We start from the raw sequence: 12,918 nt of genomic DNA, 5'->3' as shown, positions 1-12,918 counted from the left end.
GAAGAAGAAACAAACATGAATATTTGTGAGCACTGTCAGTCATTGTCACTATGCTAACTTCTTCAGGCTCTGATGTACTATTTCATCCATGTCCACTTTGGAAATCAAGATAAACAGCCATATTCTTGGGTCAGGGAACAACGTTCTCCTGGACAGTGCTAATAGGCTAGTGTCAACTTTGACTTTCAGCTTCTCAGTTTCCTCTATTTAAGTGACACATTCTTATTAGATGTCCAATGCTACTTATTAGGCTACTGTCATGTCTTGCTTTCTGCGTTGGATCACCCGGCCTCCTCTAAGAGGTATTATGTTTATCTAATTTGTTCTCAGGGGTCTTGTTAAGTAGGAATTTTACAAAAGAAATTTTAGTGTAGAAATTAAGGAGAAATCAAAGTTCCTTTTGTGAAATGCCAACCCTGTTCTACTCTACTTAGGATAAAAGAGCTAGCTTTTCAATGACTCAATCAAGGCAGTTCAGCAGGCCTCTAGATTCTAGATATAATACTGTGTAGTTTAGGGAACATGATACTAGTCTGTAGGGAAAATCAGGAGGACCTGAGATAACTGATCAGTTAAAGGCAAAATCTCTTTGAGTAGACAGGATAGATCTCAAAATGTCTGTTAAGGAATTTTCTTCTCTTCTATGAAGCTAGGTTTCTTTACATATTTTCCCATTATAGGAAATAGACAGGGAGAAAGTTCTCCATCCAGAGGAGAAATCTATATTACACATAAGGCTGCATCTGCTGGCAGATTGCATCTTCTACCTAATCCTGCCTAAAAGGTCATCCCTGTAAAGCTGAGACACCTGCTTCCTCTTGGGTAGAAAGAGTATATCACAGAGAGAGGCAACTGTTGAGACTGTGAGAACTACTTTATTAGAAAGCATAAAGGTAGGCATATTACAGGTACTCGACTTGGCCTCAGAATCTAAAGTTGTCAGTTTTTAGAATTAAGTCATGATTCTCTCCTTAGTATCATTCTATCTTGCCTCAGACTTGCAGATCCTAAAGTCCGAGTTGACAGAATTAAAATTATATCATCTGGTTGGCATGAGGCATGACTCTGGACCTCCCTAAACTCTGTCTGCATCTCTTCCTTTCCCTTCTCCTAGTGGCAGCTCCATAGCCAAAACATTTTTCCTTGGAATAGTGAATTTATGAGATTCTTCTTGTTCAATGTACACCATGTTGGCAAGATGTACATGGATGGTCAACAAAGATATTTTATTATGGGCATTCAGGGAGTGTGATATTTTTTTCCAAGTGTCGTGAAAAGGTCTAGGATTACAGGATACTGCACTGCTCTTGAAAGAATGGTCTACTCTCATCAAAGAATAGGAGAATATTCAGATGTTAATTGTTGTGATCACCTGAAGGTTAAGAAAAAGCGTTCAAAAAGACTCTAAGCTTTCCCCCAACTTTCATGTAATTGTTAACCCATATTCCCCTTCAAATGTTCTTTTGTTGTCTCATTCCTTTCATGTTCTTTACAGACATAGATCTTTTCTTGAAAAGGGCCTGTAGTGGTCAAAGTAACAAGCCTGGGGATGCTAGGCTGGTTGAGAAGAAGCAGGAGAGGCCAGAACCAATGCCAAAGGGTCAGCAGTGAGGAGAGGGCGACTGGGAGCTCATCTTCCCCAGCAAGAGAGAAGTCAACAACTCATATCTCCAGGCAATGATAGGGGTGCTTGGCTCTGAGAGCAAAGTATAAGCAGAGTGTTCAGATTCCTGCTGAGGAGCTGAGGGAGTGGTAGCTAAGCCTGCAGGCTCAGTGCTCATGCCAGGCCATTCTGGCCCAGGAGAAAGCAAAAGACCCTCAGGGCCTGCAGGGATCAGGTCAAGCATCAAGAAGGCCAGGCTACAGTTCTGTAAAGAGAAGAAGAACGTACAGTAAGGATGGGGACACGCCAAGAGGGGATTATTTCATTCAGACCCAAAGAGGCCAAGAAAGAAGACTGGGTTCCAGAATAAGAAACAGAGACCCTCCCAGACCTAATCACACACATATCTCACACTGATGTGGACCATGTCAGAATCTGGTACAGTGTCCCAGGCACTTAATTCAACCAGCTCCCCTATGAGTCACAAAGAGTATTCACACATATTAACACTTCTCACCTTCACACAGTCACAAAACTCTTCAAGAAGAATGGGACAAGTGTCTCCCTTTTTAACAGTGAAAATACTGAGGTCTTGAGTAGTTAAGTGACTATCTAAGATTAACTAGCCTCAGAATGGCAGCAGCAAGGCTCAAACCCTAGTCTTCTGTCACTAAAACCCTCCTTTTCTGGGCACTAGCTGCTCTTCATATCTTTGGTCCACTATCAGCTCTTACCCAGTTCCATAGCTGAGCATTTAACCAGGCAGCCCTGCATGCCAGTTTCCCACCCTGATTAAAAAGCTGGGCTTCAGAACTGTGACTCTCTTGAGTCAGTCACCCAAAGGCTATGCTTGCATTTCCGGACTCACGTCGGGACAGGATTTCTTCCTTCACTCCCCCATAGAGGTCTACAGTTCAGGAATAGTACCCTGGCTTCTCTAGAAAGACACTCATGGGAATTCCCAAAGAGCCCCCTACCCCAGCCCCATTCCCACAGCTTAACTTAATATCTGGGGAGTGACAATAGGTAGAATGAGATGGGACAATTTTCTATAGTTTAGAGTTTCATCTTAGTTCTGCCCTATCATTTGAAAACAATTTTTATGATTTTGGAAAGTTACTTATTGGCTGACTCTTACTTTCTTCATGTTTAATATAAAGGTGTTAATTCAATAATTTTCAAAATGCTTTTTGTTCTCATATTCAATAACTGTATGGTATGGGATTTATTATTATTATTATCAGTCTATTCACTACTAGAATGTCTCAATTAAATTCCTTGAAGAACACATAAAGTAGGTGACAATTATGGGCAGCTGTATGGCACTGGTAGAATAACTCTTATCCTCAGAGTTCACCCCCACCACCCTCTTCTTCACCTCCCTCAATGTCAGTCCCCTTGGGTTCCATCTACAGGACTTACCTAAGCAGGTCACGGCCACATCTTCCTTGTGGTTGCAGTTGTGATGCCCCCAGAACCTGTGCCGACACTGCTCCAGGGACTGCTCCTTCCCTGAGCAATGAACATCATCTAGCCAGATGCGGCCAGCTCCAAGGCCAAAGTTTCTCCGGGCTTTGGCAGATAGAAAGATTGACTCCCCACAGCCCAGTTGCTTGCACACCACCTTTTCCTCCTTTTCTCCCCAGCCATCATCACAGACAGAACCCCATTCGCCCTTGTGCAGCACCTCCAGTCTCCCAGAGCAGCGGGTGTCTCCTCCTACCAGCCTCAAGTCAAAGGGATCTGCAGGGTCAGGGGATGGAGAGAGACATGGAAAGAAGAAGAAATAACATCATCTACATCCTCATTCAAATCCCATCAGCACTTTTGAAACTCTTTACCTGTGTTTCTGTGATTATATGATTAGTTTCTGTGATTATAACCCTTGCTCTAGGTTCCAATTCATGTGGCCCAGGACCGTTTCCTTAACTAAGATCTTTTCACTTTCCCATTTATTTTATAAAAGTCTAATATTTATGAATGACTTTCTAGCCGTTTTTTAAAATTGGAGACTTCAACAAGTACATGGAATGGTGTGTCCTTTCCTATTATATAGAATTCAATATAATAATAGTTCATATTAATTCATTGCTTAATATCATTTAAAGCATTTTCATATACAAAGGTAAGTATCATTACCTCCATTTTAAAAACAAGACAATTGATGAGCAGCACACTTAAATAACGTTGTCATGGTTATGTGATGCATGAGTAGTTCTCTGTAAACATTGGTTGAATAGAATTCCATTTAATCAAATTCATGAATGAACCTAGTCGCTGGACTTATAGGCATTACCTTCGCATTCGACCCACGTGTCCTCATCATGGGTGCAGTTATTCTTCCCCCAGAGCCCAGAAGGGCAATCTTGAAGGCTTCCTTCTTGTCCTGAGCATGACACCTTACTCAGCCAGATGGGCCCTTGGCCCTGTGTATCCTTGTTGCAGCATCTTTGGGTCAGTGTGGCCCTCCCACACCCCAGCTGCCAGCACACCACCTTCGCGGCTGAGAGATTCCAGCCTGCTTTGCACACGGTGCCCCATTGCTCTCGGTGCTTCACCTCCACTCGCCCTTTGCAGCGACCAGGGCCACCAACCAGCCGCACAGTCTCTGGAACTATGGGAAAAGAAACATGAAGCGTCTGCTCTTTGTAAGAACACATCCTTCCCAGAAAAGGGGGCTCCTAACACTGAATTTTTCTAAGAAATAAGAATGAGACCTCAGCATCAGGGCGCAAGCATTTAGTGATTGTTTCTCTGATAACAAACTGTGGGGTAACAAAGAGAAGACATGAACTAGTCCCTTAGCCAAATCACAGTCTAATGGAGGAGGAGATAGACACAGAGAGAGAAATTATTAATACATAGAAAGCAAATATATGAACGGAGCAAAGGAATACAACAACAACAACAATTATATATATATATATTCACATATATATGTATGTATGTGTATATATAGATAGATAGATAGATATACACACAGTTGTTGTGTGTTGGTTTCCTATGAGTGTCTCCTGTCTACCTAGCTAGATGGTGGACTCCTTGAGAACTGAAAAAGCATGCATTATACTTTGGGAGCTCATTTCTTCCCCATAACTCCACCTGAGCTCTAGATGCAAATGTTTAGTGGTTGTTGGATTTGTGCATGTTTGTGTGTGTGAAGAAGAGAAACAGGTTCTCATATAGATTGAAACTAAGAGAAAATCATTAGCTCAACCAAGGATGAGTAGCAATTCTACCTGAGGATAATGTTTGTCTCCAGTGTCCACAATTGAGGAAGTGTAAGATGTGAAGGACAAGGAGCCAATTAGCCATTAGTTCATGGTGGAGAATAAGGACAAAGAGTGGTCATGTGGGGTGTGGGCAGCTGGCAGATAGTCCTTGAGCCCTGCCATACTCACTTTCACACATAGCCCCTGCATCCTCATTGTGGGAGCAATCAAAAACATCTTCCTCTTGCTCACAATGAATCAGTTTACTTTCCATCCCACTGCAGCTGACCGCTTGGATGAGGACTTTTTGGTCTTTTTCTGCCAATGGCTTATATAAAGTACCACTGGGTGTCCCTGTGGCTGCTCCACAGCCCAGCTCCCGGCACACCACTTCCACATCTTTCATGCCCCAGCCGTCATCACACACGGTGCCCCACTGGCCGTCCCGTTCCACTTCCACCCGCCCTTCACAGCGATGGCGACCTCCCACCAGTCGCGTTCTGGATGAAGACCCTGCAAAGAAATGAGATATTGGCTGGAGATCTGGGAGGAGCTCAGAGAGTAGTCAGGCATGTATGCAGTCTTCTTAGAACTCTTCCACCACTTCCAGTGCATGGAAAATTGAGGGATGAGAAAGGAGGGGCCAAAAGGGAAGAGGAGGAAGAGGAGCTTCAGGACTCCATCTCTGAGTTCTAGCCTTGCTACACTCTTAATTGTACCCTACCAAGAAACTCCACTTCAAGACACCTAGATATGACTGCTAGTTTTTGAAAACCAGCAGTCATATCTAGGTGTTTGAAGATTAAGAGAAAGAGGTTGGTTGAACATCCAGCAGAGTTTTTAGAATCTTTGGTGGTCAGGATAAGAAGGACCTATAGAGATCATCAAGTCTACCCCACCATTTCACTGATGAAGAAAATGATCCTCATGAAATTCAAGGTCATATGGTCACACTGTCAAATAGTGGAAAACCCAGGTCAGAACAGGAGTGTAGAGATGATATCTGTTTTTGTCCTTTCTTCCTCATGACTCTGTCTCCCCCCATGGCAGCTAGATTGAGGCAAGGTGTCTGGATATAATTTGGGCTGAACAACCTAACTCTCTCTCCCAGTATCAATGATCCACTACCACTCATCCTTGCTACTTCTATGACATTTTCCCATGTCCAAGAACCCAGCTCAGAAGAAATACAGAGAATACTGGGCAAAGGAAGAATCAGAGCCTCAGAGTCTCAGAGCCCCAAAACTGAGTCTAGAGGATTCTACGGGTTGGGAGTAGGAGATATGCTTCACAGAGCTTCCAGATAATTTCTGAGGAATCCAGGATGTGTTTCTGCTTCTTGACTACAACTGTGAGGTAGAAAAGACTAATAGAAATTCTTTCCCTTCTACTAAGACTTAGACATGGAGTAGAGATGGTTGTGTAGGGAGCCCAGGGAAGAGCCCATCAGAAAATAAACTTCTGGATACTACATTCCAGGTATTGTTTTATGAACTCAGAGAATAGTGATGACAAGATAGTTAGCATTGTTGCCCTCAAAGAGATTATATTTAATAGGCTTGAGGCAATCCCGCCAAGTCCTCTCAGCCCCAGAGTGATAGAGTGAGAAAGAAAACCTAAATTTGCCATACATCCATGGAGAGGTCTGTTGAACCTGGAGGGGCCACATTCAGACTGGTGGTCTGTGATCTATTAGAATATGAACAGTATAACATGTGACAACATGGGTCACATGGAATGACCCAGATCCCTGCAAAAATGGAATACAATTTCTCAGGACAAGATTTTCCACTGCCTACCTTGCCTCAACTCTGCATAAACTCCCTAGAACTTGGCATCAACCCCAGAAGATGCTGTTGGGTGAAAAAAGTCTGACCTGATTTTAAATCACACTGGGAAGTTTATGTTTGGTTTGTTCATTTGTTTTTGTTCTTCTCCTTTTCTTCCATAATTTCTTGAGGGAAGCAATATGAAGAATGGAGGTTAGAGATAGAAATTAAAATAAAACTATAAAAAATAAGAAAAGTCTCCATTTTTGCACACCAAAGTTTAAGGCATGTATATCTGAGTACAAATATAATTCAAGAAGAGTCATCTAGAAATAACTTTTGGGTCATTGTAACTAAGATTAGAGCTTGGATAGGCATTATTGTGTACTCCAGCAAATATTAGTTATCAGAATCATGCATATGTTATTTCATTTTATTTTGAATGATAAAACTCTGGTTTTAAATAAATGTTCATTTTCATGAAGTGGAGGACTAGAACACCTCCTAAGAAAGAAGAAATATGTTTTAAAAAAGAGACAGAGAGACAGTGAGAGAGAGAGAGGAACACAGAATAAGTATAAAAGAAATCCAGCTTGAGGGGAGAGAAGGTCTGAGAAAAGATTTGAAAGCTAGAGAGAAGAACAGAGGGGCTCGTCAGGGCAGTGTGTCCTAGGCAGTGTGTTAGCTTACTTTATTAGCTGAGGTCTTGAAAGAGGGACCCAGGGGTGGAGGAGAAACATCTTAGGATGTGAGAAGGCTATAAAGAGAGCAGGTGTCTCCCGGCACTTGCAGTAAGGGATAGCCCTGGAGGTCAGAGAAGAAAGACCAAGTAATCTGAGTATTGGACTGAGACTCAGAAGCAGCACTCCTTTAAGGAATCAAACTGCATCTATCAGGGTGTAAAACCCTCTACATTCATAGAGGAGTTTGTAGCTGCCCCTCTCTGGTAAAGCCTCTACTATCAAGAGAAAGACTAGGCTGAAGGGATAATGTCAAAGAAACTCATAATCCACAGCCAATCCCCTTGATTTTGGGCCATCAGAGCCTTCCTCTCCCACAGACTAATTCTCTCTTTGCAGCCCCTTTCTCTCCTCAGTTGAGCTGTTTGTGCTCCACCCAAAGACTCCTCACAGAAATGGCCAGTGGTGGCTGAAATCCAACCTGCACTCTGCTGGTGAAGCCATATGCTGCACAGAAGCTGATGCATTTCTAGTTCAATGGTACCATTAAAGCTAGCAGAGAGAACTGGAAATGGTAGAATTCAGCAGGGCAAAAGGAAGTTTGTTTCCCAGGGGGTGAGGTGTCTTCCGAGCCTGAAACAAAGCCCTCTGCTACTTAGATGTGGCCGAGAGCCTTGGGTCACAGAAGCCAAGTGGAGAGGAATCCCCTTGCAAGATAAACCACCCAACTTTTTTCTTATGTGGAAATCTACCCACATAAGATTGAGTGGGTGGGTTGGGAAACCAGAAAGGAAATCTACTTGGGCTGTTTTGAACCAGATGCTCTCTCCATGGCCCAGAGAAGTTTCAGAATTTCCACTCTCCAGAGCTTAAAGTCCTCCCTCTTAGGAACCCAAAAATCTTACCTGAGAGGCCAAGTCCAGTACAAAAGGCTGAGGAAAAAAGAGAGAAGTGAATGAGATCATGTAGTCAATTTCCAAGGCTTTGTTCAAAAATGCAACTCTCTAGAAAGCCTTTGCCAAACTTTGTGGGACAGTTAGAGTGGTAAATACACAGCCTCCAAAGTTAGTCCTTCTTGGGACCTTTTCTTCCTGGAATGACCAGTCTCAAAGGACACATGGGCACTGACTAGGAACCACAAAACCAGTTCTACCATAGCTAACTGACCCATCATGTTCCCTTTACATCTGATGTTGGCTTTACCCCAGGCATGGATGGATTTGGTTTTCTATTCTAGTCAATTAGACTGATTGGTGATTACCACCTAAAGTAAAAGTGTGGTGATGCAGCATCTGGGCTCAAAAGGAAAGCATGCTAGAGGCCTCTGGGCAGACACACTGGTTGGGGAAGATAAAAATGTCATAGGAAGCAGCACAGAGCATAGGGGAAAATGGCAGGATATGTCTGTGTTCACTGACACTGCATTTAGACCAGGGTCAGCAAACTTCTTCTGTAAAGGGACAGATTGTAAATATTTTAGGCTTTGTGGGCCATATAGTCTGTTTTAACTACTCGACTCTGTCATTGTAGCATTAGCACAGCCATATATATATATAAATGAATGAGCATGGCCGTGTTCCAATAAACCTTTATTTATGGACAACGAAATTGACATATTTTCATGTGTCACAAAATATTATTCTTCTTTTGATTTTTTTCCACCATTTAAAAATGTAAAATCCATTCTTAGTTTGCAGGCTGTAGTTTGCTGAACCCTGATTGATAGGTCAGAAAGCAGTTCTACATTGAGTTCCGAACTTCCAGGTTTAAGCACCAGCACATCTTTGAACCACCAGAGTTTCTTCCTACAGGATATCTACATGATCAGACTCTTCTATTCATTAGGCTCCCTCCTAATGCTGTAGAGAGAGTCCTGAAACCTGTTGAGTGTCAGTGGCCTTTGAACTGCAGAACTCATCATTCCCAACCCCTGCCTGTCATCCCATCTTATAAGATCTTTCTGAAGGAGTTAATATCTTTGGACTTCCAGCCTAGAGCTTTTTAGGTAAATCTATGTATTTCACTGGCTTGTCCTGGAACATTTTCTTCCAAATACTTGCTTTCCAAATAATTTCTTAATAACCCCATGTCCTTAGTTTTCAGGATATGGCCACTCCCAGACTCAACGAGACCTTGTGTGCAATTGTCTAAAACTCAAAATTATATTATACATAACACCCTACATGTCTAATAAAGAACACAAAACATGTGTACATGCAAAGGAAACTGAATGTGATGAACCTGATATGTAGGTGTGAAAGTGACATAGCCCAAAAGTGACTTGAATACTCTGTAGCAGGGTGGATGACTATGGGTGTCACAGATAAGGAAAGCTTCATGAAGGAGATGTGACTGAAGGTAAGTCTGAGAAATTCAACAGCACCTTCATAATGGGTGGGACTATCTGTTAGGTGATATAAGGGGTATATAGATGTTTAAGCATGTGGCCAGCACCCTGCATAGAGCACACAAGTGTCCAACTGAGAAACCAGTGTGGGCTTCAGTGATGTACTGGATCAACAAGATAATTAAAATGGATGTGATTGATTAGGGAAGGGACCTAGCAGGCACTGTTATCTTGTGAAAACGTGCCTAACGAAAGTCTGAGGAACATACCATTATCTTTATTTCATAGATGAGAATGAGATTTCAGAGAGATACAGTAACTTTAAAATTCAGACAGCTAAGAAATCAAAGAGCAAGGATTGAAACTCAGATCTCTTTGATTCCAAAATCCCCATTTACTCTAAATTAATCTAAGCAATAAGAAACTGGGAAAAACTAGGGAAACATTATATGAAACACATTTGATAAATGAAACACAATATGATAAATGAAAGTTGTTTGTCCTGCAGTTCTACCTCCTTTTCTTGCTTTATCTGCTGCTAACCTTGGTCCATTTATTTGTCTTTTTATAAATAGTGCATTTAGGAAAATTTATGTACAAATTTGTTAGTGCAAATATAGGGAAATAGGAAATTTTCTGGTAATCAAGGTGGATTATAAATTGGGTATAAATTAAGTGGCTTTGGGGATTTAGGATAATTGCCAGGTATAGAGAAAGGAGGAGAGCAAGGAAGAGCCTTTCCTTGAATGATACCTAGATCTGCACCAGATGGGCAAGGAGCGGATTCCCCCAATCAAAGTTCCAGAGTATTCTGAAGCCTAGACCAAAAGGAGCAGAAATACTCACCAAGGATCAAGAAGAATAGCAAAGCCATGACCCAGGTAGCTGGAGATGGTGAGCTGAATTGTAAGGCTGGCAGGAAGCCCCAGAACAGCAATATTCAGCTTTGGTTGCAAGTGTGCTGGGAGGAGGGAAGGAGGAAGGTCCTGCCTGCAGCAGAGGCTTTATCAGATGACCAGAAACCAATGGGCTCAGGGAGCAGAACTGATAGAACTAGACTTGCTGAATTCAGCATGTCCCCAGAGGAAGGGAGGTGGCCAGAACTGGCAGAAAGATGCTGAAAACCAAAGAAAACAAACAAAATATTCCCAAGCTGTTATGATTTGGTTCAGCTGTAATCCCAGCTCCATCAGTCTCTGCTTCAGTCCCTTCACTATGTAAACAGGGGAAACAACTCCCACAAGGAAAGGCAAGTACCAAGAATGGGGTCACTTCACATTAGAATATCAAGCAATGCTTGTCCCCCATGTATGGTGTGTGGGGGGCAATAGGTCAATTTCAATTCTCTCCTTCCAGGTGGAAGTGACTAGAAAATATAGAAGCCAGATATCACAGAACAACTCCAGAGTTGCCCTTGTGGGCACCATGATCCAGAGTCAAGATGGTAATCCAGAGTCAAGGTGTCAGTCTCTGCAAATAGGGCTGGATTTATTTCCTTCAAACCAGCTTTTCCAGTGCTAAGCAGGGGGCCTAGGACTTGGATCTGCTTTTCTTCTATGCTTGTCCTCATTTATGCCCATCTTTGGAAGTTGAAGGGAAACAGGTCCTTATGGTAATGAAATCAAGTCGTTCTTAAGTCTAAGATATGGTGGGCAGGGATTGAGTAGCAAGACCCTCAGTATTCCCAGGTCCCCCTGCCTTGCTATTAAGTATAGCTTTTTTGTTTTTGTTTTTGTTTTTGTTTTTGTGGTATGCGGGCCTCTCACTGTTGTGGCCTCTCCCGTTGCGGAGCACAGGCTCCGGACGCGCAGGCTCAGCGGCCGTGGCTCACGGGCCTAGCCGCTCCACAGCATGTGGGATCTTCCCGGACCGGGGCACGAACCCGTGTCCCCCGCATCAGCAGGCGGACTCTCAGCCACTGCCTCTCAGCCACTGCGTCCCCAGGGAAGCCCTTAAGTATAGCTTTGCTTCAAGAGCTACTCAACTCTAGACTATTCAAGAACTCAACTACATATGCTAACATCACTCCCTACTATTTCAAACAGGGTAATTTTGTCTCTCTAATGAAACATCTTAGCTTCTTTGTAATATTCGGATCACTCTATACAAAGATTAGTTCACTATAGGTATTTATTTTTAATCCTGTTTTTCTTCCTATAATTTCCATATTATTATATTCAGTAGAAAGTTTTTAGCTGCCATGTGTGTTAGGTGAATGCGATGGGTCAAGGGAGTACACTGATGAATAAGGGAGAGTTTGGTGCTGCAAAATGATATGGTCTAGTAATTGTAATAGCACGTAAAAACAGCTGTAAGAGAGGAAAGTATAAGAAACTTTGGGAACACAGTGGAGGAAATGGTCACCTTTACTTGGTGCAAATAATAGGCTTTAGAGAGATGATGACACTTGAACAGGAATTAAAGGATGAGTAGCATGGAGAATCAGAATGGGAAAAGACTTTGCTGTGCATAAGCAGACAAATGAAACAGTATTACCTATTTAAGCAATGACAGGTAGTTTGAAATGGCTGGTCACAGCCTGCTTGGTGGTCAGGTGTCAGGAGATATTGGTGTTGAAATGTGAAGACTATGTAATATGAAGGTATCAATAGGATCCAGATGATGGAGAGTCCATTATAAATGTCTTGTAAATGCTAATTACTCACATTCCACCCTCTGCAGATTCTGAAATGTTGCAGTAAGAGACACAGAATTCAGAAAAGGCTCAAAACATCAGCTTTACTTTGAGGAATCTAGATTAGTTTGCAACTGGGATCCAAGATCCTATGTTTTTACCTTCCGCCTTCAGAAGTCAGACCTGCCCTACTGAGTTTACCCGTGGAGGAGAAAAGACTTCATGTGGCCTGTGGGCAGACAAATCCACCGGAGAGCTCAGGGTTCAAGATTGAGATATATTTCTCCACATATAATGTAGAAGATTAAGTGAAAGAAAAGGAGAGAAAAAAATAAAGACAAAAGCTTTCTCCCAACTATAGTATTTTATTAACAGAGTCAAGAACATGAAGAAAGGAAAAGGAAGCTTTTTCAATCAGAAAGAGCATTATGCTAAGGGAACAAAAAACTATTGAAGGATGGTATGCATTTTAGAGCATGCATTCTGACTGCAGCTTGAAAGAGGAATTGGAATGGGGGAAGTCTGGAGTCAGGGAGATTCATGAAGAGACCACTGCACCAGTCCAGAGAGCAAAAGAGAGTCTAAACTGCCAGGGTGCCAAAGGGTGTCCAGGGGAGGGGATGGATATGAGAGAGAGTTAATTGTAGAACCTGTAAGAAGACTTTGCTCTTT

The 12,918-nt window shown here is 42.4% G+C and overlaps 1 protein-coding gene across 1 annotated transcript in view; it reads right to left on the bottom strand.

The window, feature by feature from the left end:
• Nucleotides 1-291: 291 nt before the first annotated feature.
• The window catches only part of CD5L (CD5 molecule like), a 40,735-nt gene continuing 28,108 nt past the window's right edge, over nucleotides 292-12,918 (bottom strand). Inside the window, exons 2-5 of the mRNA XM_089907107.1 lie at nucleotides 7,682-7,829; nucleotides 5,005-5,333; nucleotides 3,900-4,217; nucleotides 292-3,346 (exon numbers count right to left, since the gene is read on the bottom strand). Of these exons, the coding sequence (XP_089763233.1) occupies nucleotides 2,859-3,346; nucleotides 3,900-4,217; nucleotides 5,005-5,333; nucleotides 7,682-7,829 (1,283 nt within the window). The 3' untranslated portion in view covers nucleotides 292-2,858. The remainder of the gene's footprint in view (nucleotides 3,347-3,899; nucleotides 4,218-5,004; nucleotides 5,334-7,681; nucleotides 7,830-12,918) is intronic.

The sequence above is a fragment of the Delphinapterus leucas genome, chromosome 1 (assembly GCF_059928025.1).
Source record: "Delphinapterus leucas isolate spDelLeu-1000000601 "Yukka" chromosome 1, BTC_Dleu_Yukka2, whole genome shotgun sequence".
Lineage (NCBI taxonomy): Eukaryota > Metazoa > Chordata > Mammalia > Artiodactyla > Monodontidae > Delphinapterus > Delphinapterus leucas.
The sequence above is the reverse complement of the archived record's forward strand: the minus strand, read 5'-3'. Positions and strand labels throughout refer to the sequence as shown.